At 38.3% G+C, this 15,259-nt stretch overlaps 1 protein-coding gene across 9 annotated transcripts in view; it reads right to left on the reverse strand.

Annotated features, from left to right (window-relative positions):
• The window catches only part of PUM2 (pumilio RNA binding family member 2), a 64,883-nt gene that overhangs the window by 23,457 nt on the left and 26,167 nt on the right, over positions 1–15,259 (reverse strand). For 7 of the 9 annotated variants that reach the window (XM_085218086.1, XM_085218094.1, XM_085218093.1 and 4 more), the window contains exons 6-12: positions 12,719–12,989; positions 12,315–12,408; positions 10,692–10,817; positions 9,430–9,569; positions 8,043–8,181; positions 2,757–2,900; positions 1,563–1,844 (exon numbers count right to left, since the gene is read on the reverse strand). In XM_085218086.1, coding sequence (XP_085074212.1) covers positions 1,563–1,844; positions 2,757–2,900; positions 8,043–8,181; positions 9,430–9,569; positions 10,692–10,817; positions 12,315–12,408; positions 12,719–12,989 — 1,196 coding nt within the window. The remainder of the gene's footprint in view (positions 1–1,562; positions 1,845–2,756; positions 2,901–8,042; positions 8,182–9,429; positions 9,570–10,691; positions 10,818–12,314; positions 12,409–12,718; positions 12,990–15,259) is intronic. The other 2 variants (XM_085218092.1, XM_085218090.1) reach the window with 1 other exon arrangement.

The raw sequence follows: 15,259 nt of genomic DNA on the forward strand, positions 1-15,259 counted from the left end.
ATACAACTAAAATCAGTATTGTACGGAGGTCTTAGTGATAATGCTGGATAAAGACTTCCATGGCTTAAAAGTATACTAGCCAGAGACCTGAAATGGGTGCACCGCATTAATGATGCAGATATTTGTATGACCACATCTATCAATGAAATAAAAGTTTATCTAGAGCAGAATACAGCTGCCGAGAACTCACTGAAACCTACAAGTAGCTCAGGAAATAATCTGTATTACAAAACACAGCACTTAGTGCCATTGTTCTGGCAATAAAATTTACCTGCTGTGATACTATGCAAAATTATTAACCCTACACAGCTGAGTGGCTTTTGTTTTTAATTGAAAATGGCACTATTTGAATTCCAGATTAGAGAGGACCATAAGAAGCATAAGAACTTGATTCTAGATTTTGTATCGTTAGCTTTGTTAAAGCAAGTAAACATTTGGATAATTTTGTGAAAAACGATACTGAGAAAATCTCAGTGCTGGAATGCAGCCATGTGATGTCACCATGCACCTCCACTTTGGTACCCAATGAAAGAGTATCACATTTTAGCACTGAAGGGTGTGGTTTTCTTTCTGTTTTTTCATACACTAAGCTATCTTGTAATAGCAGGCACTACTTCTACACTTCAACATATTTTAATTTCCTGAGTGGCATTTTGCCTTGACAAATACTGTTCAAGTACTGTTTTTTTTCCTCCCAATTTCCATTTATCTGCAAGATGTGCAGGATTAAAAGTAGGGCTCACTTATCTCAAAATAGTAAGAGCAGTAAGCAATTCAGTTCTGTAACTTAGAATGTAACATGAATAGCCATAGGAAATGCTTAGGAAAGATTATTTCATTCCTCTTACTAAAACTGACTCTTAAATATAGAAAAACCTACCTTGCATATTTAAAAACTATGGGAATAAAATGCTACCATAGAGTATACAAAATTATGACTTTTTAAAATTCTTCCTTTTGATAACACAAATGGGTTGATAATATTGAGGGGGATAAGTTGCAAGAATGTAAGGCTCCAAACTCTGCTTAAATGTATCTAAGATTAAATCTACTGAAATTAACAAGGACTACTCCTAGATATCAAGGCTCTCCATGATCACAGCCTAAACCTAGAAGCACTGCAATACTACATCAAATTTAGAATATCACAAGCAGTTTATTAAATACATAAAAGGGAAATTTTCCTAACATGAGAAGTATAACAAAAGAATGCAATTCTTAAAAGCAATCAGTTGTTACTTAAAACAGAAAATGAAGGCTTCATTTGCAAATAAAGAACAAAAATAACCTACTGGATGAACAAAGTTCTGGAGCAAAGCTCAATGCTCAGTAGAAAAAATTGTTTTAGAGACATCTACAACTAGAAGGTATTTTTCAAAAATTATTCTTGTATAGTGAATTTAAGCCCCTTTTTCTTCCTCTAAAATTTGCTTTCAATTTCCATACCCTTTTTTCAACATTGTTTTTGGAAATGTACGTGTATATCACGTATCTGGATACAAATACACTTTTTTCCCTTAACACACAAGTCTCACAATTTCCTCACTATATTACCAACCTACCTGATGAGCCAAATCCACCAAGTGCAGAGCCGATAGCTGCTCCTAAGGAGCTGCTACTTCCAAAGCCAAGAGATGTACTTCCTGGTTGGCCAGGACCATGTGAAAAAAGGGAACTGTTTGGGGAGTTATTGGTCAAAGAGTTACTGCCATAAAATGAATTGGACTGTAGGCTACTATTTGTTTGCTGTTGCTGTTGTTGTGGCTGGGCACCAAGTGGCCGAAATAGACCGTTCGTGGCTCCCGTGAGATTGTTTGCTGTTCCTCCAGCTGAAGCAGCTGCAGCTGTAAAACACACGTTTTCAATCATAATTACTCTCTCAAACATTTCTGACTGCAAATGGACTATTCAGGTCTAAATCTTATTTTTAAGAATCCCTCTTAAACAAACAAATTCACATATTAAAAAAGAAAATCTATGATATCATACAGTCTTAATTACCCAAGGAAATAGAAAAAGTAAGACAGCATATGTCAGAAGCTAATCAAGGCTGCAGGATAGGTAATGTAATGGAAGGAATTTTCAGTGTAAACCTATAAACATTACTGCTTACTGAACTGTGCTTTGATATTCAAATTCACAGTAGCAGAGTTACAGCTAACATTCAAAGACATCTAAAGTCAGAGCAAGAAGCTTACAGATCAACTTAAAGTCTAATCTTCTGAATAATTTAATTCATCTTGTGTTAGTATTTTGGATTTTAATTTAATAAATACAATAAATACAGATGTTTTAATAAAGTGAGGCCAGGCTCTGCCCCAATAAAAAGAAAGCTAGAGACTTTCCATGTAACTAATTCTCCTCTTCCGCTTATCCATTCTGTACATTTTTCCTTGCTATACTTCTCATTAAAAAACAAAACAAAACAGAAAACCAGCAACAGAAAAGCATAGCAAGACCCCAGAGTATTTCATCATCTTCTGCCAGGCCGAAGCAATGAAATGATGCTTCCTAGAGGACACCATTCTGAGGAATGATGAGAAGTGCATGTTGTATGCATGGGGAGAGGAAAGGAGAAAATGATAAAACAGCAGACGTGACAGTAAGAAACAGCACATGGTATATCCTTCACAACTGGAAATCCTCACAGGGTGTGTATGAACCACATCAACAATATGAAATACTAGTCAACTAACACTGCTGCTAAGGTTCCATACAAACAAGGAAGAAATCTCCATGGAAGGTCAAATACTTACCTGCTTGTGCTGCTGCAGAACTGATTATAACAGGAGTTGAGGCCACCAATCTGACTGGTGCTCCAAGGCCAGTTCTTGCTCCAGGGCCTACTACTAAGGCACCAGTCTGATCATAATAGGCAGTGGGAGCCAGTACTTGATAGCCTACACAACACAGAATACAAGAATTAGCAGTACGCACAGTCTTGAATAGTCAACACCGAAATATCTTGCCAACAAACCGTAAGGGGGAAAACAGCATTTTTGCCAGTCTCCCAGAACATCAACCAAACATCAAAAGAACAAAAACTATTAATACTGGAAAAGAGTGACAAAAATCTTAAAAATCTTAGGAATATTCTGTATAATTTAAAAAAAATCTGGAGCAGTCTCTAGATTTAGCAATTTCAAGTTGAATGCTTGTCTTCAAGGTCAATAAGTCAAGTTTCCAAATACTACAATTGAAAAGGTACAGGAGCACTGCAACTTGTCATGATCAGAGCACTACTGAATCAGCTTCTTTGAGCAATTTAAAATATTCTACTATTGCAATCCTGAAAAGGCTTGAAATCTTTACAACTGAAGTGCTGAGCTAAATGCAAATTTGGCCATTCCTTACATTATCTGTCCCCATTTAAAAGTTTGTCTACAAAAACACATTAATGAAGGTGTGTTCCATGTGCAGGAATACTTCTGAACAGAACTAAAATGATCTAGTCTAGGTCAGTGTAGCAGAACACAGGCTAATCCAAGTATAACTGCACTCAGTTGAGTTGTTACTGGTAAAGAAAAAGGAAGAAGATTTGAAAACAGAAAAACAAAAGCAATGGGAAGAATTGTATACCAGACACGAATGAAGGAAAAGTTAATAAAAAATGAAAAAAAGCCAAGATTTTGCACACTGGTTGAAATCAGTAAGCATGTTCAGAACTAGGTCTGACAGAAGGCATCTTTCCTCACATTTTATCTGAAACAAGCTCTCTCTGAACATGAAGACCTCTAATTCCTGGTGAGTACCTTCATCACCAGGCTCCTAAGTCATATTCTGTTCTCCTCAGTTTGTAAAACAAGATGTAAAATCTCTGCTGATCGATGGCCTGCTTCAAAAACAAAGCTCAAAACAACAGCTGCCAACAGCACAGTGGCTGTGCAGGAAACAAAATCTTCAAATCTGAAGACACAAAGAGATCTCAGGTATTAACCAAAGAGGAGAGTAGCAATGAAAATCCAGAACTTCAGGTTTGATCTCACATTCAAGATGAATGCACAGTACTGGTTGTGAAAAGCTGTCATTACTAGCATTCTGAACATGTCTGTTCCCACTGCTCACCACCTACTTTGAATTTCAGCTGCATCTGCAACCTCTTCCCTCACCAGCAACACAAGAAAACAGTCTTTCTGCACAGTATGTCCAGAAGTTCAGCTAGTTGAGGGAGGGAAGATTTAGGTTGGATGTCAGGAGGAAGTTCTTTACAGAGAGTGGTGAGGTGCTGGAACAGCTGCCCAGAGAGGCTGTGGATGCCCGTCCATCCCTGGAGGTGTTCAAGGCCAGGTTGGATGGGGCCCTGGGCAGCCTGGTCTGGTATGAAATGTGGAGGTTGGTGGCCCTGCATGTGGCAGGGGGTTGGAGATTCATGATCCTTGAGGTCCCTTCCAACCCAAGCCATTCTGTGATTCTGTGATAGTTAAAAATGACCAAAGCAAGGTCCTACAATGAAATGGATTAGGAAATCTTAACTATAGGTGCCACTGACTGCTTTTGCCTAGAAAACTGAGTTGCGCAGCTCTACCGTCTTCACGGAATTAAGCTACTAATTTCCCAAGTTAGGGAAAAAATGAGACAGACAGCTACCTGGTTTTGTGTAGTTCAGCAGAGAACTCAAAAGAGAGCGTTGGAAGATCATGTGATATCAGGAAAAATATCATGTATACCATGGCATAAATTAGTAATATTTAATTACCTACTCCACTTATACTTTTACTCATAGCGTGTATGATCATGTTGGTCCTGCTATTGGTTATCACAGAAAATCACATTTTCAGAACTCTGAATTGGTTAACACTTACCAGGATTTGCTCAGCCCACCGTATTCAAGCCCACAGATAATGCTGTTGCTATATAAAAAAGGACTGAGCACGTATTTACAGCCTCCTGCTCATCTAAAACTAATACATAACATTTTATATGACTTCAGGCCCAGATAATGTAAATGAGCCTATCTTCCAATGTGAAATGCTTGGGGTGGGAGGAAGATAAAAAAAAATTCTGACAATTTACACTGTATTACAGTAATTATGTGTACAGGGATTGATGCTAACACAATATGTTAGTTTTAGTTATTCTGAAGTAATTGACTAGGATCTCTGCTGAATTAAATAACAAAAGCACCTTACATTATGCCCTTTGCATTACAAGATGCTTGACGCTTGCCACTATCTTATACCAGTCACAGACATTTAAAATCAATATGTTGGGTCACCAGTATCTACTCAGTCCAACACAGAAGGCCCAAGCTATGTATGAGAACTGGTGCGTGCTCCCTTCCTCCTCATCTCTGAAGTGAACACAATCCAGCACAGAGTAGCAGACCTTTCGTACTCAAGCTGCTAGAACAAACGTAGGCACTGTTGGTTAAATAGCGGAGACTTCGCTAAGGGCATCTGGAACCTCAAAAATAGGCTATAAAATCATTCACTTTGTCATCACAAGTATGATTTCAGAGATGTAATCTCTGTTAAATAACTGAAGAACAGAAGCTCTCATAACAAAATTTTAGACTTCTGCTTTCCCTTCCCTCATCACACAGTATTTCACAAACTCTGCACCCTACTCCAAACAAGTAAGCAAGCACAGATACAGACACTATTTCCCAGCTTTTTTGCTTATCATAGGCATGATGGTGATTTGCTAGGTCCTGTGCCCCCTAATTCCCTTTCTCCTCATGTTTCATTTTGTATTACCTCTCTGTCAAATAATCTCCTCACATCTTTTATGTCAGAACTCAACTGCTCTATCTACATTTATTGTGTCCCCAATGGGGAATACTAAAACAAACTGGTTTACCAGTGTTCTGTTTTACTGAAATGATTTCCAAGTCTCCAAAATCACACTTTAAAAACTTTCTGCATTCTTTTCACACAGACTTTAAATGCTTTTAAAGAATGAGAGAACAAGAGGAAATCTGCTCTCCTGGCTCTTGCAATCAATTCTGTGTAGATCCTATCCATCCAGTAATTTCTTCAGTGTCTGCCACTGGAAAGCTGCTACTCCCTCCCCTCACTGATGACTCAGGTTTAAGCCAAACATATGTCAGAGTTTTGTCACTTCTCTCTATTCAAGTTAACAGATACGACACTTCCGATTGCCAACTCAATTATCTGCCCCTTTTAACACTACCATCCTGATATTCTCTCCCTGCTCTGGAGTATAACTTGCAAGTCATCGTTGAGTCCTCTCTGTCTAGAAAATTTACAGCTTCTTCCTTCTGAATGTACCCAACATCCAGCTGTTCTCCTCTGCACACACAGTTGACAATTCATTCAGCTCTTTCTCTTCTCTCTTTCCTCAAATCTTGCAGCCTTCACTCTCCCAAGTTCACCTGCTGTACTGCTAAAGGTTACTTTGTGCTGTCCTGACACAGATTTCTCTCTGTACTCTTCCTCTCACAAATCAAATTCAGAACCTATTTTCCTATCAGTAAATGATTTAGATATGCTATAACCTTTATCACTTTTTGCCAACCTCCTAGCTCTCCATAGATCTGCCACAATTAAATTTGACTTCTATTTAATACTACCTGGAGGTACAAGAAAGTACAACCCACTGCAATGGCACACTTCAAATTCTGGGTAATAGAGCACGCAGTGCCAATAAACAGAAACTGATGGTTCTATGCACATAGTTCAGACAACTTGATACACATGTTCACCTGCATGCTACATCCATCCATGTCTACAGCTACAGCTGTGTGATTGCAATATAACTGAAGTTACACTTGACCTAGCCTATTCAGGCAATAATGCCTTCAGATTGATTCACCTGGCCAGCTGCTAGGCATCTATTTTAGGGTAATCTGCAACCTCTGTACAGCAAATGCTCGAGCTACATCCTCACAGAGCACAACAGCTCTTTTATACAGCTGAGGTCCCAGAGAGATTCCCAAGCCTGGAAGCCCAAGTTCAGTGCAACCCTCCCCCATTTTTATTTGTAGAGATAAACGGGTACAAGTCATATGATGAAATTGGGTGTACTCTCTGACTTTGACTTGTGTATTCATTTAATGAAAACTGTCCAGTTTTTAAGAATTCCTTGCAATGAGTAATGTATTGTGGTAGGATTGAAGAATTTGAAATGGAATTGCATGAGCCACTCCACAATCCTCAAGCTCCATGTGCAAAGCAGGAACTACTAACTAGCTATAAATAAACAAACAAACAAAAATCAAATGACAAAATGCACACACAGAAACTGCACAGTTAAGCCTCTGAGGCTTTTGTAAAGATACCTACAGCATCTCTGTTAAGCTGAACTGTTTGCAGGCCTTCCCTGAGGCTTTCATGAGGTGCAGAGGTGCTACCAAGGGACAGAACCTGTACCAGTCAAACGCATTTGCAGCTACCATCAACGTCTCCTGATTTAACTGTTTAAAATCTTAATTTTGGTACACAAGAGGAGCCAAATTATTTTTCCTCAGGTTAACAGTATCGAGCATTTAAAATGATCAACTTCATTCAACCTGACACATTTATTATATGGTACTAAGACACATAATACTACCCTGATGTCAGAAGCCATGCCCACTAAAAAAAATAATAAAATCAGAGCCTCTCAGCTTTGGTGTTATTCCACCTTAAGCACATTATGATTTTCAGAGATAATTAAGCAGTAATTTCCTTCTGAATTTCCTGATTTTGCATTCTGATATTTAGATTTTAAATATTATCACACTCACGTAAAAAAAAAAGTACTTCAGAAAGACCAGTTATTAGTTCATGGTGCACCAGACTATTTAGACAATTTGTGACCTTTTAACACATTGAGCACTTGCTTCATTATATGTGAAATTATCCTGTAAAGTACCTGTGATACCCCTCATGCATACACTTATGAACAGAGAAAACGTGAGAGGAATTTCTTGTGTTTGAAGAATCTGTGCAAATACATAAACAATGCATAACCACATACAACTCAATTCTAAGCAGCTTACCAAAAGCATGGCAGGATTTTGATAGTTAATCTGGTATCTAACACCATCAGTATTTTAACTTTCAGGTATATTTTCTCAACTCACTGACAAACACACATACCTGGCATGCCTGTAGCAAGACCCTGACCAAAAGCCAAAGCTGGATTTGCTGCTGCAGCTGCTGCAAGTGACTCTGCCTGCTGCCCTTGCTGACCCTGACTGGGAGTAAGCGGGCGCTGAGTTGCTCCAGCGCGCAGAACCTGAAAAAGACCAGTGTGATACCTTTTACTTCATAGGTAGGAAAGCAAGTCTGTTATATGCTGCAAAAGTTTCTTTGCATATCTGATGCTATTTCCTATTTGAACACTCCACCTTACCAGTTTCAAGAATATTTAAATACAAATAATAAAAAACATAAACTAATCTGCTGATGGTCATGCCAATGCACGTGCCCTGCTCTGATCTCACTTGTGTTCTGTCAATGGTATCAATGGATAAAGGAAAGAAGAAAATCTGGAAGGCTGATAACATTTATGATTCAGATTATCTAGTAACTGAACACTTGTCCTTCCCTTACAAATAATTTATTATTTGTTTACACTACTGATAATGAGTCAAACTGAGAAGTTATCTAAGTTCTTGCAACTACTTTGTTCCTCTTGGCTTAAATAGCCTTTTCCAAATCCAAAATAAGAGAAAACTATTTACAATATATCCCCCACAATACATTACGTGAGATTTATTCCAAGTGGGTATTAATTTTACAGAGAAGGCAGAAGGCCTCTGGAGAGATGATACACATTGAACTATAACCACAATCAGCAGAAAGCCAGCTCCACCTGGGTAGTATAACAGTGATAACTTCTTCGTGGTAACTCAAAGTCACTTAGATATCAAATTCCTAATAACAGCACTGAAGTTAACTCCACTGCTAGTAATAATGTTCATTCAAGCATCTATCAAGCGTAACATCATAATACATCCAGGGTTTTCATTTGTGGGGAGAAACGCCACTTGTTTGTACAAGTGCCTCACAAAAGCTTCAAAACTGCATCTAGACTAACAGTAGAAAAGTAATAAATATATTTAAAACTCATTTAAAGAAAACTGCAATAAATTCTTGCAGCAACTGCTTAGTCATGATTACCAAGGCAAAAATAACATGATATAGTGATGCTGTAACAAAAATAACCTCTCCATCTCTTTTCCTGCAATCATGTCAGTTTCCTACATTAGTTTTAAATTTCGTTTTAAAACATGAGCAACTACACACAGAATTACCTAGACAGGTAAAATCATAACCATGCAGCAAACAGGACAATAATTGGCAAGGTAAGGAAATTAAGAAATTCTAAGGAACCAAGCACTAAGTTAATTAGTGATATATTAATATGGATACAGCAGAACAACACTTGAATTAAGTAACGTCTTCTGGAATCTGATCTCTATAGACTGAAAATGCTACAAGCAAGGCTATAAAGGCATGTCTCCTTTACACAAGAACATACCGGCTGCTGTCCCTGTTGTGCCTGGGAAGCTGCTTGTTGATTTGCTGTGGTATTTGCTGCTGCAGCTTGCTGCTGAAATAAATTGGCTGGATACACCCCCCATGGAACACCATAGTACTGAGGCGGAACCACAGCAGGACCTAAAACCAGAACACTTGATTATTCCATCTAATGCAGCCAGTTAAAATAATTGTTTATACTGTTTGCAGCATCCCTCACTGATCTGTCTTCTAAATGTCAAAACAGAAATTAGTATTTGAAAATTCAGATGATAGTCAGAATGATACATTAACATACGGGTTAATTTAAAGGATTCCTATGAAGCCATACCCTCTTTATGAAAAAATAACCCTGTGAGATTCAAGTGATAAAATGAAAAACGTATGGTGATCAAAGCACAATCAAAACATGCTCAAAATTAATTTCCATGGTTGGAAGGAGGACATCACAGAAAGAGCCAAATTCATCCTGCAGCAGCACCTTATTAAGACTTGCTCACATACTGCCTCTGCCTCCCGGCCAACTACACACAACACTCTTCAGAGTGCTTGATCCTGTACTTACCTTTTGACCTACTGATAAGTAGAACCCACAGAAGGATAATTTTATATCGCTGTGTTGCACACAATCAAAATAAACACGATACACTCTTTGTACTGCCTTCCCTGTGAAAACATTAACTGGAGATCTAGTATTTTTCAAACAGCTTGGTGCTCAAACCTGAGCACCAAGTTAGGACTCGACTACTCCATTGTGTTTCTCAGCAGCATCAACTTTAAAAGAGATTTTCCTGGTCTTGGGGCTCATGTGTAGTCTGGGCCTTGTTAGCACACTGGAGACCCGTTTTATTCTCATGCTCACTGGGAAGGAGAAAATGTGGAATTAGAAAGCTAATGCACCAAGTAAAAACATGCAAGGAAACGCTAGCTGTCTCATCTTCTGAAAATAAGACTCTACTAATGTCATTAACAATCTGATTATCAGTAAGCTTTTTCAGAACAGAGAAACCTAATTGTTGCATGCAGAAGTCCAAAGGAAATAAATGTTCAGAATGCACACATAACAAGAACTGAATTCCTTTTATAGAGTGAAAAGCATCAAATCTGTAAACGTCAATTTCTCTACAAGTTCCTCCTTCCTAGAAATAAATCTACAAAGAATATATAGGATGGATCTTAGCTTTTTTGTTTTGTTTTGTTTTCGATTTTTCCAATTTCATTCAGTGACATTATCAAGATAAACAAAAGAAAGTGTTCAGTTACCTGCTAGGGTGGCTGCTGCAGCTAATCCAGCTGCAGTGTACGGGTCAGTACCTGGAGGAGCAGCACTGATAATGTATGGGTTTGGCACAAAAGCAGCTGGAGCCAAGCCTGCTGAGAATACACCTGCTACAGTAATAAACAGAGTTTAATTATAGCTAACAGACTTAGAAAGCATTATCATACTCAAACCAATCAAACCACAAAGCATACCCATTAAAATCAGTACTGCTTATAGTTTGGAACTTTCTAAGAGCAGATGCAGTATCACAAAAAATCAATGCTTCTGTTTCTTGCTGTACAAAGCTGAACAGCTTTGTGCTGCTGACCTACAGACTCCAAAGAAATTGATCTCATTTATACCTACCCACCCTTACATAGAAGCCTTCCAAATAGGAAGCTTGCTGCTAAATTTCTGCTAAAATGTGTTACCAGAAGATGCAGTATTTCAAAGAATACAGCGGACTGCTCAGTCAGCACTTTTATACCAAGGAGCTTCTTTGCAGTTTAGAAGTGAAAGTAAGGCATGAGACAAGACTCGTGGCCTCACACAAATGTCTCCAGCTGACATGCTCATCTCCAAGACTGCATTAAGGTAGCTAGATAATGCTGAAAAGCTGCTATTTACAGGCTGCCAATCCCTGTCTAGATCTGCCAGACATGATGGCATCTAGGTGAATGAGTTGATGAGGGAGATTTTATCACTGTACCACAAGAGAACAAAGACTTCACTCTGAGATGCAGCCTCCTTCCTTTTTGCTCTTCTGCACAAGAACCCTTTATCCCCTCACAGCTAGTGCACAAATGCATACACTTCTGTCAACCTCATGGTGAAGCAGGAATGGCAGAAGCTTTAAAACCTGTCCTACCACTGTATCACATCTGGATGTGCTCCCATCCTTAAGGAATTGCACCCATGGAGGTGCCAACTCCTCTCTCCCCAGAGCACATCTTTCTAACAGTGGCTGTCAAACTGATACTGTGGTAACTGATACACAGCCTGCTGGTGAGCTGCCAGCAGGCCTCATGCAATAACTTGATGCATTGAGTTCATTCACTGAGTTATTTTAAAAAGACAGCCAAACTTCTTCCTACAGAGTAACTCTAAAAGCAAAGAAGTTTTTATATGCCATTAGCAAGAAAGAATTCATCAACCTGAACTAAAACTTTTACTTCAAAATTCTACTATAGAATGTTTGTTTTTTCTTGACAAGAGTATGAAAAATATTAAACAGCACAACAGAAGTGCAAATATTTGCAATTTTTAGTAATTAAATTTCGTGTTTCTACCACTACTTCCAGGAGAAAAGCCTTTTCTGTCTCTTTTTTTCAACATTTAATCCCATCAAAATTTAATTATGCCACATAAGCAAAAGTAACTTTTATTTCTTTGCTTGCAATAGTTCTAAGCAAATAAAAACACAAAACAGAACCAATCACAAAACAGCAATTTCTAAAATCTAGACAGTCATCCCGAGCCATTTTCAAGGGAACCACCAAAATGAGCCAAGTGATCAATATCTATTTAAATCAGAATCTATTTAAATTAGGTGAAACAAAGCAGTATAGGAGAGCAACACACAGCTGTTTGCCACGAGCGCCTGCTGCACTTCACACAAAGCTCACCTATGTGAGGCTGCTGAGCCGCAGCCAGGGCGTACTGCTGCTGCTGGGCTGCTGTTAACTGCTGCACAGTCAGAGCATTAGTCCTCTGGAAAAGCTATTAGGAAAACAAAACAGTAAAGAAAAAAAAGAAAAAGAAAAAAAAAAAAGCAGCATTTTCAAGAGTCAGGACTACAATTTGCTAGGATTTACTTTACCAAAAGGAATTTTTGAGCCAAGCTTCTACCCTATGAAATTACTTAACTGGAAAATTACATGCCAATATTCTTCCCAGATTAATTGTACATTTATCTGCCTCTGACTATGTCATGGATATTTAATAAAACAGAATACATATGTTTAAATGACTACCGAAGAGAACAGCACTTAAAGGACCAATGTGGCATGTTTTGAAATCCAATACTAACCTGCTGCTGAGAATTGTAGTCAAAAAGTCCTACAGTAGCTCCCGAAGAGTCCATCTGTACCTGATTGCCAGGATAATCAAATTGTAGAGAATCAAGACCAACTTGTTCCATGGCATCTAGATTCTGATTTTCTGGGTTGGAAAATTCTTCTACCAAGGGCTTGTGGGCTGTAGGATTGGGAAGTGGACCCAATCCTTCTGTGGTGCTGGGATTGGGGCCCAAGCGTTCAGCTACTTCTGTTGGGGAGGCTTGTCGACTTCCAGGGGTACGACTGTTCAGAAGAAATTCAAGACAGGCTCTTACAGTCTTAAATAACACTATCCACTGATAGAGTACAGTATTTCTATTTTAAAGGGATCTCTGAGCTCAGAGATGTTACAAAGAAGTTACAAAGGAGAGAAGAGGGATTTTAAGCAGCATGCACTGATGGTTCAAGATAAAGGACACAATTCATTTCAAAGCGTATTTTTTATTTTTATTTTTAAACTTTAGAATGTACAGCTCTCTAAATTCACTGTAAAATAAACAAACTAATCACTGAAGCTATTTATGGGGAAATGAAATAAACTGTAATAACCTGTAACTTTTGGGATGGCTTTGTTATTGCATTTTGGGAGAGACAGAATTACTAAAAAACAACTCAAAAAGAAATAATTAGAAAAAGAAACACAAGGACACAGCTGTGTGTTCATGCCAAAGGAGAGAAAGCAACAATAAAACTTCAACAGGAAAAGACACACACAATATAGCAAGTATCTTTCACATCTCAAAAGCAAACAACATATTTTTCACCTCTATGTAAAGAAGACTCAGAACTCCCTCACATTTAGCATTTGACCAAAACATTTAATTTCCCTACACAAGTCATTTAACAGACTACACCAATGACTGATAATGGAAAAAAAGTGTTCCTCATATAATCCCATCAGTTCCATCTTTATTTCCTTAAGAATGAACACAGCCCGTTGTCTGTAAGAAGATCTTTAGGATGGAGTAAAATGGGAGTGTTTGATTTCTCTTGGCAATACATCAGAGATATGCACCTGGAAATTGCATACTATGCCAAAACCTTGAGGTTTGTCTTTCCATATGTAAAGAGCAGGTGGTGGCTGATATTTAGACAGCTACACTTCCACTGTAAGTTTACACATCTTAAAATGCCATTAGGAGGATGGAAATTTAGCGAGTAGCAACTGACCATCACTTCCATCTCACATCTCCACAGGCTGTACTGACTACATCTCCACTGACTACAGGTGAATCTCTCAGTGCATGCAAACACCTGAAATGAGACGTCAACTGATTGATGATCTGAAAAGATCATTTGGTCTGTATTTGGTCTGGATAATGCTCTCAGACACACATTTGGTCCTGCTGGAGACAGGAGTTGGACTTGATGGTCCTAGTGGGTGTCTTCCAGCTCAGGATATTCTATGATTCTATGACTCTACCCTAATTTGGACTTGCATCCTACGTTGTGTATCATGCCATCCTATTTAGACTAGAATTTTTTTTCTGACAAAAGTCTAAAATCAAATACTGGAAGTGAGTTCTGTGAGGGAATCTGTAACCTCTTAACAGCATCAGTTGTCTTGGCAGAGCACTATAATTATATTCATTTATGGTTTTTCAAGAAAAACGCAGATTTCAGTTAAGATCACTTGTGAAGATGGGGTTCACAACCGCAAAAATCAGCCTTACAGGATTAACCTGCACCTACTCCAAGAGTACGCTGACAGAAGACTCATTCTAGGATAGAGGCACAGCCTCTGTAGTGCCTGCTCTCCTTCCTCTTCAGGACTCCAAAGCTATCCCTTCTTACTCACCAAGGCAAAGAAACCTGCTAGAATTTATGTGTTTGCCAGTATCAATCCTCCAGGCTGCAGAACTAGAAATCACTTAGTAAGTTCTGTCAGCAATACTTTATGATTCTTTTTTTAGGACAAAATCCTTCAGGTGAAAGCACATTGGGCATTTTTTGAATGTAAGGAACAACCTACAACAATCATCTATCTATAAGGTACTGCATATCTACGTATCCTAGCTTGCAACTATATTTAGCTCAATGAATAAAACCAAGTTTGAAGCTGTTTAACATTCCTTATTCTTCCCAAGTGACATACAGTATCAACAAAGCGAAGAACAAAAGGAAAAGAAACAGTTATTTCAGTACATATTTTAGTTTAAAAAAATGTCCTAAGTACAATAAAAATACAAGGAGGAGCACAGGACAAAGTTTTGTTTTACTACTTATGTTTACTTAGTAAAGGATGCTCCTTACATCAGTACTGTTCTGTTGCTATAGTTAAAGTTGTGTCAATACTTCAATTATAAACCTCTGTTTGGAGAGCCTTATACCATCGCTTCATATGGGCCATTTCAATTAGATGGCCTTATTTTTTGAGAGGTTTTCTGGCTTTGGATGCTTTGCTCTAGTTTTTAATCATTTCCTATTTTAAATAATAGAAAAGGTACTTCTGTACTGGGCAGCCTGGTGTAGGGGTTGGCTACCCTGCCCACAGCAGGGGGGTTGAAACTAGA

This window comes from Meleagris gallopavo, chromosome 2 (genome assembly GCF_905368555.1).
Source record: "Meleagris gallopavo chromosome 2, MGAL_WU_HG_1.1, whole genome shotgun sequence".
Taxonomy (NCBI): Eukaryota; Metazoa; Chordata; class Aves; order Galliformes; family Phasianidae; genus Meleagris; species Meleagris gallopavo.